Source organism: Halichoerus grypus, chromosome 10, assembly GCF_964656455.1.
Source record: "Halichoerus grypus chromosome 10, mHalGry1.hap1.1, whole genome shotgun sequence".
Taxonomy (NCBI): Eukaryota; Metazoa; Chordata; class Mammalia; order Carnivora; family Phocidae; genus Halichoerus; species Halichoerus grypus.
In genome coordinates, this window is record NC_135721.1 from 100,795,301 (window position 1) to 100,807,401 (window position 12,101).

Sequence of the window (12,101 nt, forward strand, 5' to 3'; positions counted from 1 at the left end):
CCATGAGAGAGAGAGAGAGAGAATATGTCAGTAGAAACTTCAACCAGCTTGCAAAAGACTTTGCATATAAAGCATCACTAAATAGAAAATATGAAATAAGTATGTTGTAGACATTCATTTTTTTTAAGTTTTTATTTTAATTCTTGTTAGTTAACATACAGTGTTATATTAGTTTCAGGTGTATAATATGGTGATTCAACACTTCCATACAACACATGGTGCTCATCACAAGTGCACTCCTTAATCCCTCCTACCCCCATCCCCTCTGGTAACTTTTACCATCAGTTTATTCTCTATAATTAAGAGTCCGTTTCTTGATTTGTCTCTGTCTCTCTTCCCCTCTTTGTTCATTTGTTTTGTTCATTAAATTCCACACATGAGTGAAATCATATGGTATTTGTCTTTCTTTGACTGCCTTATTTTGCTTAGCATTATACTCTCTAGCTCCATCCATGTCATTGCAAAATGGAAATGTTTCATTCTTTTTTATGGCTGAATAATATTCCATTGCATATATATGCCATATCTTCTTTATCCATTCATTAGTCAGTGGATACTTGGGCTGCTTCCATAATTTGGCTGTTGTAAATAATGCTACAAGAAACATAGGGGTGCATGTATCCCTTTGAATTAGTGTTTTTGTGTTCTTTGGGAAAATACCCAGTAGTACAATTGCTGGATCATAGGGTGGTTCTATTTTTAACTTCTTGAGAAATCTCCATAGTGTTTTCCACAGTGGCTTTGCCAGTTTGCATTCCCACCGATAGTGCATGAGTGTTCTTTTTTCTCCACATCTTCGCCAACACCTGTTGTTTCTTGTGTTGTTGATTTTAGCCATCCTGACAGGTGAGAGGTGATATCTCATTGTAGTTTTTATTTGCATTTCCCTGATGCTAAGTGATGATGAACATCTCTTCATGTTCTGTTGGGATCAGAATGTCTTCTTTGGACAAATGTCTATTCATGTCTTCTGCCCATTTTTTAATTGGATTATTTGTTTTTCAGGTATTGAGTTTTATATGTTCTTTATGTATTTTGAGTACTAACCCTTTATCAGATATGTCATTTGCAAATATCTTCTCCTATTCTGCAGTTTGCCTTTAAGTTTTGCTGATTTTTTCCTTTGCTATGCAGAAGCTTTTTATTTTGATGTAATCCTAATAGTTTATTTTTGTTTTTGTTTCCCTTGCCTCAGGAGACCTATCTAGAAAAAAGTTGCTACAGCTACGTGAGTTTTCCTTTAGGATTTTTATGGTTTCAGGTCTCACATTTAGGTCTTTAATCCATTTTGAGTTTACTTTTGTGTATGATGTAAGAAGGTTGCCCAGTTTTTTTCTTTTGCATGTTGCTTTCTAGTTTCCCAGCACCATTTATTGAAGAGACTTTTTCCCAATGGCTATTCTTTGCTGCTTTGTTGAAGATTAATTGGCCATATAGTTGTGGGTTCATTTCTGGATTTTCTCTTCTGTTGATCTATGTGTCTATTTTTATGCCAGTCCCATACTGTCTTGTCACTACAGTTTTGTGATGTAACTTGTTGTATGGAATTGTGATACTTTTGCTTTTCTTTTTCAAGATTGCTTTGGCTATTCAGGGTCTTTTGTGGTTCCATACAAATTTAAGAATTGTTTGTACTGGGCGCCTGGGTGGCTCAGTTGGTTAAGCAACTGCCTTCGGCTCAGGTCATGATCCTGGAGTCCTGGGATCGAGTCCCCCATCGGGCTCCCTGCTCGGCGGGGAGTCTGCTTCTCCCTCTGACCCTCCTCCCTCTCATGCTCTCTGTCTCTCATTCCCTATCAAATAAATAAATAAAATCTTAAAAAAAAAAAAAAAAAAAGAATTGTTTGTACTGGTTCTGTGAACAATGCTGTTGGTATTTTTATAGGGATTGAATTAAATCTCCAGATTGTTATGGGTAGTATAGACATTTTAGTGATATTTGTTCTTTCAATTCATGAGCATGGAATGTCCTTTCATTCCTTTGTGTTGTCTTCAGTTTCTTTCATCAGTGTTTTATAATTTTCAGAGTACAGATGTTTCACCTTGTTCCTTAGGTTTATTCCTAGGTATCTTATTATTTTTGGTGCAATTGTAAATGGGATTGTTTTCTTAATTTCTCTTTCTGTTGCTTCATTACTGGTGTATAGAAATGCAACAGATTTCTGCACATTGATTTTATATCCTGTGACGTTACTGAATTCGTTTACTAGTTCTACTATTTTTTTGGTATAGTCTTCTGGTTTTTCTATATATATGTCATGTAATCTGCAAATAGTGAAAGTTTTACTTTTTCCTTACCAATTTGGATACCTTTTATTCCTTCCTCTTGTCTGATTGCTGTGTCTAGAACTTCCAGTACTATGTTGACTAAAAGTGGTGAGAATGGCTGTCTTTGTCTTGTTCCTTATCTTAGGGGAAAAGCTTTCAGTTTTTTACCATTGAATATGATGTTAGCTGTGGGTTTCTCATATATAGGCTTATTATGTTGAAGTATGCTCTCTCTAAACCTACTTTATTGAGGGTATTTTTTTTTATCATGAATGGATGTTGTACTTTGTCAAATGCTTATTCTGTGTCTATTGAAATGGTCATATGGTTCTTATCCTTTCTCTTATTGATGTAATAATGTATCACATTGATTGATTTATGAATATTGAACCACCCTTGCATCCCAGGAATAAATGCCACTTGATGTGGTGAATGATTTTTTTTAATGTACTGTTGGATTTAGTTTGCTGATATTTTGTTGAGGAGTTTTACATCTATGTTCATCAGAAATACTGGCTTGCAGTTCTCTTTTTTAGTGGTGTCTTAATCTGATTTTGGTATCAGGGTAATGCTGGCCTCATAGAATAAATTTGGAAGTTTTCCTTCCTTTTATAATTTTTGGAATAGTTTGAGAAGAATAGTATTAACTCTTCTTTAAATGTTTGGTAGAATTTGCCTGGGAAGCCATCTGGTCCTGGACTTTTATTTCTTGGGAGTTTTTTTGATTACTGATTCAATTCCTTTGCTGGTTATTGATCTGTTCAAATTTTCTATTTCTTTCTGATTCAGTTTTGGTAATCTGTGTGTTTCTAGAAATTTATCCCTTTCTTTTAGATTGTCCAGTTTGTTGGCATATAGGTTTTCATAATATGCTCTTATAATTGTTTGTTTTTCTGTGGTGTTGGTTGTTATTTCTCCTCTCTCATTTGTGATTTTATTTATTTGAGTCCTTCCTCTTTTCTTCTTGATAAGTCTGGTTAGAGGTTTCTCAATTTTATTGATTTTTTTCAAGAACCAGATCCTGATTTCATTGATCTCTTCTATTGTTTTTTTAGTTTATATTTCATTTGTTTCTGCTCTAATCCTTATTATTTCCTTCTTTCTACTAGTTTTACATTTTATTTGTTGTTGTTTTTCTGACACCTTTGTATGTAAGGTTACATTATTTATTTGAGATATTTCTTGCTTCTTGAGGTGGGCTTCTATTGCTATAAACTTCCCTCTTAGAACTGCTTTTGCTGCATCCCAGAGGTTTTGGACTGTTGTGTTTTCCTTTTCATTTGTTTCCATGTACTTTTTTTTTTCCCCTCATTGACCCATCCATTGTTTTATAGCATGTTATTTAACCTCCCATATATTTGTGATCTTTCTGGATTTTTTCTTGTGGTTGACTTCTAGTTTCATAGAGTTGTGGTCAGAAAAGATACATGATATGACTTTGATTTCTTGAATTTGTTGAGGCTTGTTTTGTGGGGTAATATGTGATTTATTCTAGAGAATGTGCACTTGAAGGCAATGTATATTCCACTGTTTTAGGATGGAATGTTCTGAATATATCTGTTAAATCGATCAGTTCCTGTGTGTCATTCAAAGCCACTGTTTCCTTGCTGATTTTCTGTTTAGATGATTTGTCCATTGATGTAAGTGGGCTGTGAAAGTCCCCTACTATGATTGTATTATCGATTAGTTCTTTTATGTTTGTTATTAACTGTTTTATGTATTTGGGTGCTTCTATATTGGGTATATAAATATTTACAATTGTTATATCTTCTTTTTGGATTGTCCCCTTTATTATTATATAGTGTCTTTCTTTGTCTCTTATTACAGTCTTTGTTTTAAAGTCTGTTTTGTCTGTTATAAGTATTGCTACTCTGGCTTTCTTTTCACTTCCATTTGCATGATAGATGTTTCTCTATTCCCTGATTTTCAGTCTGCAGTTGTCTTTGGGTCTAAAATGAATCTCATGTAGGCATCACATAGATGGTCTTGTTTTTTTATCCATTCTGTCATCCTGTGTCTTTTGATTGGAACATTTAGTCCATTTACATTCAAAATAATTATTGACAGATAAGCATTTATTGTCATTTTATTATTTGTTTTATGGTTTCTGAAGATTTTCTCTGATATTTTCTTGTCTTTCTTTCATGATTTGCTGATTTTCTTTAGTGATATATTTAGATTTCTTTTTCCTTATTCTTTGCATATTTATTAGTGGGTTTTGATATGTAGCTACCATTAGGTATATATATATCTTCTGCATATAGTGGTCTATGTTAAATTGGCAGTCGTTTAAGTTTGAACCCATTCTTTACTCTTTTCCTCCTCACATTGTAGTTATATGTTGTTACAGTTTACATCCTTTTATTTTGGGAGTTCCTTGACTGATTTTTTACAGAAATATTCATTTCTACTGCTTTTGTGTTTCTTACCTTTATACTGTCACTTTTGGTCTCTCCTTTCCACTCAAAGAGTCCCTTTTAATATTTCTTGCAGGGCTGGTTTAGTGGTTGAACTCCTTTAGTTTTGTTTGTCTAGGAAACTCTTTATCTCTCCTTCTATTTTTGAATGATAGCCTGCTATCAATCCCTTGGCCAGGGATTTTCCCATTCAGCACTTTGAATATATCATGCCACTCCTGGATTGGAAAGTTTCTGCTGAAAAATCTGCTAGCCTTATAGTTTTTCCCTTGTAAGTTACTGTCTTCTTTTTAATTGTTTAATTTTTAATTTTTTTTATTTTTCTAAGTTTTTATTTAAATCCAGCTAGGTAACATACAGTGCAATATTAGTTTTAGATGTAGAATTTAGTGATTCATCACTTACATACAACATCCAGTGCTCATCACAAGTGCCCTCCTGAATACCCATCACCTGTTTAACATTCCATCACCTACCTCCCATCCAGTAACCGTCAGTTTGTTCTCTATAGTTAACAGTCTGTTTTTTGGTTTGCCCCTCTCTTCCCCACCCTTCCATGTTCATTTGTTTTGTTTTTTAAATTCCACATACAAGTGAAATCATATGGTATTTGTCTTTCTCTGAATCACTTATTTCACTTAGCATAATACTCTATGGCTCCATCCACATCATTGCAAATGGCAAGATTTCATTCTTTTTTATGGCTAAGTAATATTCCATTGTACATGTATATCACATCTTCTTTATCTGTTCATCAGTCAGTAGACATTTGGACTCTTTCCGTAATTTGGCTATTGTTGATTATGCTACTATTAAACATCGGGGTGCATGTATCCCTTCAAATCAGTATTTTTGTATCCTTTGGGTAAGTCTCTACACCTATTTTAAAAATCAATGTTTAGGATGGCAGTGGAGTAGGAGGATGACCTGAGTCTCATCTTACCCTACAAATATAACTAGGTAACTATCAAATCATCCTAAATACATCAGAAACTGACCTGTAGGCTGGCAGAACAAATTCTACAACTAAAGGTAGAGAAGAGGCCACATCAAAGAAGGTAGGAAGTGTGGGGAGGCAGTTTGGGAGAGAAGGGGAGTGTGGTGCTGGAGGTAGGGAGGGAGCCATAGTCATGGAGAATGGTGAGAGACAGACTAACACACAGGGGTGCACAAAGGGAAAACAAATCCCCATGGTAATTGCCTTTGAAAGTGAGAAGGTATGAATTTCATAACATCTGGCAACCAGTGAGGCTGAAAGCCTGGAATTTTAAAGGTCAGCAGGCTTGTCTGGGATAGACTTCGAGAGAGGCAGGCAAACAACCCCTTGGACACACAGCATGGAAACAATGATCTGAGGAGCACCTGGGGCACACAGTGGGGAGGGTATTTGCTCATCTTGGAGCATGTCCCAGAGAGTCAGCATTCACAGAGAGACCCTTCCAGAAATAAAGGAACTGGCAGGTGCCATTTCCCTCCTGTACCACTTGGCATAAGCACAGGGCCACCTGTGGAAACCAACTCAGGGTTTAGAGTTTGATAGAAGACTGGCATCCACAACTTAACTTTGCATAGTATATAAACTTATTGAAGATTAATACTTTGCTTTTCATCTTTTCTTTTTTAGCTAGAATATATCTCATAGAAGGTCACAAAGTTGCAAAGCAAATCATATTTTTCTTCCTGTGTAACAAAAGATACATATGTAGAATCCTAGAATATTTCTAAATGTGTAGAAGTTTTATAAATCAGAATAAATTTAAATGAGAGGATGGAATGGAGACAAAAAAGAAAAATAGCAAGTAACTGTAAAGATGACAGTAATTTTATTTTATTTATTTAAATTCTTAGACAGTCATTTTAGAAATGAACATGGTTTTCCAGGGGCCTTCAAGAATGTTCTTTAGGAAGCTAATGGCAAAACTGAACGCTTTTTACTCATCTCTTTCTGAGGAGTTGCTGTGGTGAGCTTTGAAATACTTCTCAGAGTGGTCTCCTTTATTTTTCTTTTTTAAACAGAAGTTTACAAAATAGTTATATATCTTATTTAAGTCAAGATGCAGAAAGATTGTGTAGGAAGGCTAGGAGGTCCCATAATAGGAAGAGGGATTAGATAATATTCAGTGGAACTGTTAAAAGTAGTAAAAATTTGAGACATTATTATTATTATTATTTTGGCTAGAAAGGATTGTTAAAAATCCCATTTATTTTTTTTTAAGATTTTATTTATTTATTTGTCAGAGAGAGAGAGCACAAGCAGGGGGAATGGCAGGCAGAGCAGGCAGAGTGGACAGAGGGAAAAGCAGGCTCCTGACTGAGCAAGGAGTCCAATGCAGGACTCAATCCTAGGACCCTAGGATCATGACCTCAGCTGAAGGCAGACACTTAACCAACTGAGCCACCCAGGTGTCCCAAAAATCACATTTATTGACCTGGACAATCATTTTGAAAGTAAATAGTTCACTTGCTTATTAAGTTGCGTAACACCTAAGTTTGTTTCTTCAGTACATTTTGAATGTAAGAAACAGAAGCATCCCAGTTTCCAAGAAACCCAGAAGTTACCTTCTGTGATATGGCAGGTGCATTGTTCCTAAAGGAGAATCTTGGGATAAAACTGGGTTGGGGTGTTCTGGGCAGCCTCAATCAGTTTTCTCTTCTTTTTCTGCTCTTACAAATAAGAAACAAGAAAAACTTGTTTTTGTATTAAATTACTAATAGAATTGATTAGCAGCAGACTAACAATAGACTTAACAAGATAAGTGGAAATGGGTAGCCAGAAGCAGAAATGTAACTTTGCAGGGCTTTGCACATTCACAGCTGACCTTGGTTTTCTCCCTGTGGCCTAGGTTTCCTATTTATACAAGAGCTGTAGCCTCTTCCTACATCCTGGAAATCCCAAATATTTTGGATACTTGGAGATTTTTACATAGCAGAGGATGATTTGTCCATAGTTCTTAGTAGATGTGTTCTTACTCACACAGACCTTTGGGGAAACAAAGAAAAGACTATTTAAATTAGCTACCGAATTTAGATAACTGGAAGTAATTTGGTAATATTATTTGGTTAGTAAGCAAAAAGCATAGTACTAAAGAGGAAGAACAACAACAATAGCACCTCTCTGTAAACATGTTACATTAAAAAGAATCATAGTTTTGTTGCTGGTTTATTTGATTTCAAAGGTGGCCAGATGTAGGGACTGTAGACTTGATTATAGAAGTTGGTACCATCACAAAATTGGGAGCTGCTGAGCTTTTCACAATAGGTACCTTATTTTGCTATTTATGCTAAAATATGTTTATGAAATAATTAAAACCACACAAGGCATTTGTTTTATCCCATACAGAAAAAATATAAAGATCTTTGTTTCCATTAGCTTTTTTTTCCCCTAAGGGTACTGATTAGGTGATCTAAAAGCTTTTTTGTCTTTTCCTTTAGTTTGTGAGCATGTGGACAAAACCAGTAATATTAGTTATAGTAAACTCAGAGCACAAAATTATAATGTCACAAGAAGGAAAGGAAAATGAAATCATATGAAGCTGAAGGCTGAGTTGTACAGTATATTGATTGGTTAGTTTGAACAGACCTTGTAGTACAGTTGGTGGATGTGGATAAATAAATAAATCCATATATTATAATGCTCATAATAAATTGTAGAGTTCTTTTCATGGTTGTAAAGTTGCTTCTCCATATTGTAACCTAATTTTTTTTATCATCAGATATTTGAGAGTAACTATGATTTTAGAATCTGTGAAAACCACATATTCATGAAGGAAGAATAGAGTGTATGTAAACAATATTATTATGGACCTTTTATGAATGTGGTAGAACCCAGTTCATTCATTAGCATTAATCGTGGGAAGCTTATGTGGAGCGCTTCTCACAGTCCATCTGAGGCTCAATGACACTGCTGATTTTCTGCTATGTTACCTTGCTTCTGGATTGATTTTCAGTTTCAGGTTGGGTAAGCTCCGAGTATTTTCTTTGTTTGATTAAAGTAGCAGATTTATATTTATTTAAAACAGTTAAATCAAGTAGCAGTCTTTATTATTTGAGTTTCTGATTTGGAATTCTGTAATTGTATTTTTGGGGCAAATTTTGAGTGTGTTTGCTGTAAGTGTGTGTGTGTGTGTGCATGGGTGTGCATGCATGCGCTTACATGTATGTGCACGTGTGCATTTCCATTCTTTTTTTAAAGTCAAAAATAATCCTGCCTGTCTTCCTTCCCTACTTTTCTTTTCTTCCTATAAAGTATAATGTTCTCAAAAGCTTCTTGTTGTATTCTGTAATCACTTAGATACAAAAATGCAAAACAAGTGGCTATTTTATAAATATTAAAACCTGTATTTAAAGACTCCAACCCAAATACCAATCAACTGACAGCCAATAAAAATGGTGTAGGAAACTACCTTTGGATGAATAATTTTGAAAACATGGCACTTTAAACAAAAACATTTAGGTGTGATTAGCCTTTGATTAAAAAAATACTTTGGGAGACATTTGGAGAAGTTTTAAGAGATTAAATGATAATACTTATTATTCATAAAAATTACTAATTAATAGTCTTGTTAATTAGAATCATTAATAGTCTTAGGCATAATAATATTCTAGTTAGTAAGAGAATCCCTTTCTTTTTAGGGGGGGTCTATTACACAGTATTTAGGAGAAAGGCTTATAATGTTTTAAACTTACTTACAAATGGCTCAGGAAAAAATATTTGTATGTGTAATGCTTTTGCACTGTAGACTGATGGTGACACTGTAGGGTAATTGATTTTCTTTGTAGAAAAGCTTATGATAAAATTAACAACTCTTTGGGACTTAAGTTATAACAAAACTTTAGCATTTAACAAAGTGGAGGGAACAGAACTGGTCTATAGATCCTGAGAAATTAATTGCAATTATAATTCATTAAACAAATGAAAACTTACATTTAAGGAGAAATATACAGAAAATAAATGTGTGTAACTTTTGGATGTGCATTTATTTGGCAGGACAATTACCTCTAATAAGAAGGCACATAAATATAAATGTATAACTTGTACATTCGTTTTTTATTTTTGGATTTATGAAAAGCCTTCAATATTTTTACTTGTCAGCTTGTGCATCCAATCTAAAATCCATCATATTGTCACATTTTAAAATATTCTGAAAGCAGGCAATAAAGCACATAAACTGTTGGGGGGGGTCACACTTATCACCTCCACGTGCCAACTTTTATAGCCTATCAGAGTACTTGTGGCACATACTGTGGGCTGGTTTGTCCAGTAGTCCTTCTGAGCTTATTTTGCCATTGCATGACTCTAATATACTGTAAAAACTAAATATTTATGTTTTAAGACTCCTTTTCAGAAATAGCCATACAATATAGGTCAGGCTAATGAGATACAAGTAAGAGTCCACTTGAGAGTTGCTGGGACAGTATTTTCTTTTCTTGATTAAAAGTGATGACATCACCTCCTTTACCTTCTTCCTGTTCTGAATATGGATGTGATGCCTGGAGTAAGAGCAATCATCTTGTTTCCATAAGGTAATGGACAGGATACTCACAGAAATAATGGCCTTGACACTGTAGACATGCTACCACAAATGCGGAAGCCACTTTCCTCCAGATTACTTGTTAGCTGGGAAAAGTAAACTCCAATTTGTTTAAGTCACAATAGGTCTGTGTTTCTGGTAGTTTTTGCTGAAAACACTCATAAATTGTTCCTTGTGTATCCTCAGCGAGTATTTGTGAAATGGAAAATGTATTAAAAATCTGGTTACCCATTTATCTTCATACTTTAGTGTGTGTGTGTGTATGTGTTCATGTGTGTGTGCACATCAAAATACGTACATACATACTTACATAAATGGGAGGATGCTCTTGTTTGAATACCTAATTGGTTACTTCATCCTCTGTTTTTGCTAATAGAAGCATGTGTTTGCTCAAGTGTTGGGTGACCATGTGCTTCATGAAGTTGATAGAGGAGGGCAGGTTGATTGTTATATTACAATCACTACCCTAATACATTAACACAACTACTATGTTAGACTATTAAACTTAGAGTGGATTATTCTGGCAGCCAAATGCATCAACCTCTGTGCTTAATTATTAGAGATCTATATGACCTGGTGGTGTCTTTGTCCTTCCACAGGTTTATGCTGTATTATGCTATCAATCTGTCTATTTGGTGCAAAGTTAATATAATCACATGATGCAAAATTCAAAAGATAGAAAAGATAAAAAAGTCTCTCCCACACTCTGTTCTTCAGCAAACCCAGCTCCTCTTTGTAGTGAAAACCAAGGTAATTTGTTTCTTTGTATGCATCCCAAGAGATCCCATGCCTTTATGCCTGGCATCATGGTTTGCGTGTTCTTTTCTTGCCTTTTACACAAATGGTAGCAGCATAGCTATATACCAATCTTTCACTTAGCTTTTTTCACTGAATGTATCTAGGTAATCCTATTTGAGTTAGTGCATGAAGAGTTTCTTTATTCTTAACAGCTATATACTATTCCATTATATAGATGTGGTATAATTTTATTATACGGCCTCTTTTTAGTGGACATTTGGATTGTTTCAGTCTTTTGCTATTTGCTGTGGCCACAGCAAATGACCATATATATCAATTCCTCTAAGGCATTTAAAGTTTGAAACAGTATGTATAGGGCTACTTAAAATTTTTTTATTTTGGTTTTTAAAGATCAACAGAGTGAAGAGGTTATGACTGGAGCAGGGATTGGAATAGAATGAAGCAAGTCATTTTTGAGGGGAACATTATGGGCCTGTTAGTAGTCCCAGGAAGGTGGTGCACAAGAGTTTCTGTCTTTGTTGTCTAGACCGACTGCAATATGAGGCCCTTTGTGGTGCTCATCATTGTAAAGGATATTTTAAAGATTTTTATAGGTTTGGATGAGGTAGGAAAGAGTCTCTTATTTTCTCATATCAGTTGTAGTTATTCACTTATAATAATCCTACATAATTATATAGCACTTAATACTTTTCCAAGATTTTTTCTAATACCCTGTTTCAGTCCATCTTTTAGTACTTAAGGCTAATGTTGAATGAGTCATCTCCTTTTAGTAAATGATCAGAAAACTCAGAACCAAAGATCATGTATCAACTGGGTGACCTGCATCCAGTTAGTCAGAGAGTTAAGCCTACAACCCACATCTACTAATTTCCTGGGATAGGCACAAAAAAATGGTGTGTGTGTGTGTGTGTGTGTGTGTGTGTGTGTGTGTGTGTGTGTATGGGGGAGCATGCACTTCAACACTCCTCTCCCGTGTCTTCTGATATCAGAGCCCATTGTTTACTGGGAGGAACCATTGAGACCCCGTTTGGGTGGGGCTGACCCATTTCCCATGCCACAGGGGTGAGTGTGTGACCCAGTCTAAGTCAAGCAGTATAATCCTCCTTCTGACTATGGTGGTTGGTTC

General features: G+C 35.0%; 1 protein-coding gene across 9 annotated transcripts in view; it reads left to right on the forward strand.

Annotated features, from left to right (window-relative positions):
• The window catches only part of TASP1 (taspase 1), a 295,816-nt gene that overhangs the window by 198,679 nt on the left and 85,036 nt on the right, over positions 1 to 12,101 (forward strand). For 5 of the 9 annotated variants that reach the window (XR_013441943.1, XR_013441944.1, XM_078056923.1 and 2 more), the window contains exon 12: positions 1,196 to 1,228. The exons of the other annotated variants lie outside the window; for them this stretch is intronic. Coding sequence is in view for 3 of the 5 variants with exons in the window: in XM_078056923.1 (XP_077913049.1) it covers positions 1,196 to 1,228 (33 nt within the window). In the remaining 2 variants the exon portion in view is untranslated. The remainder of the gene's footprint in view (positions 1 to 1,195; positions 1,229 to 12,101) is intronic. 9 annotated transcript variants of the gene reach the window in all.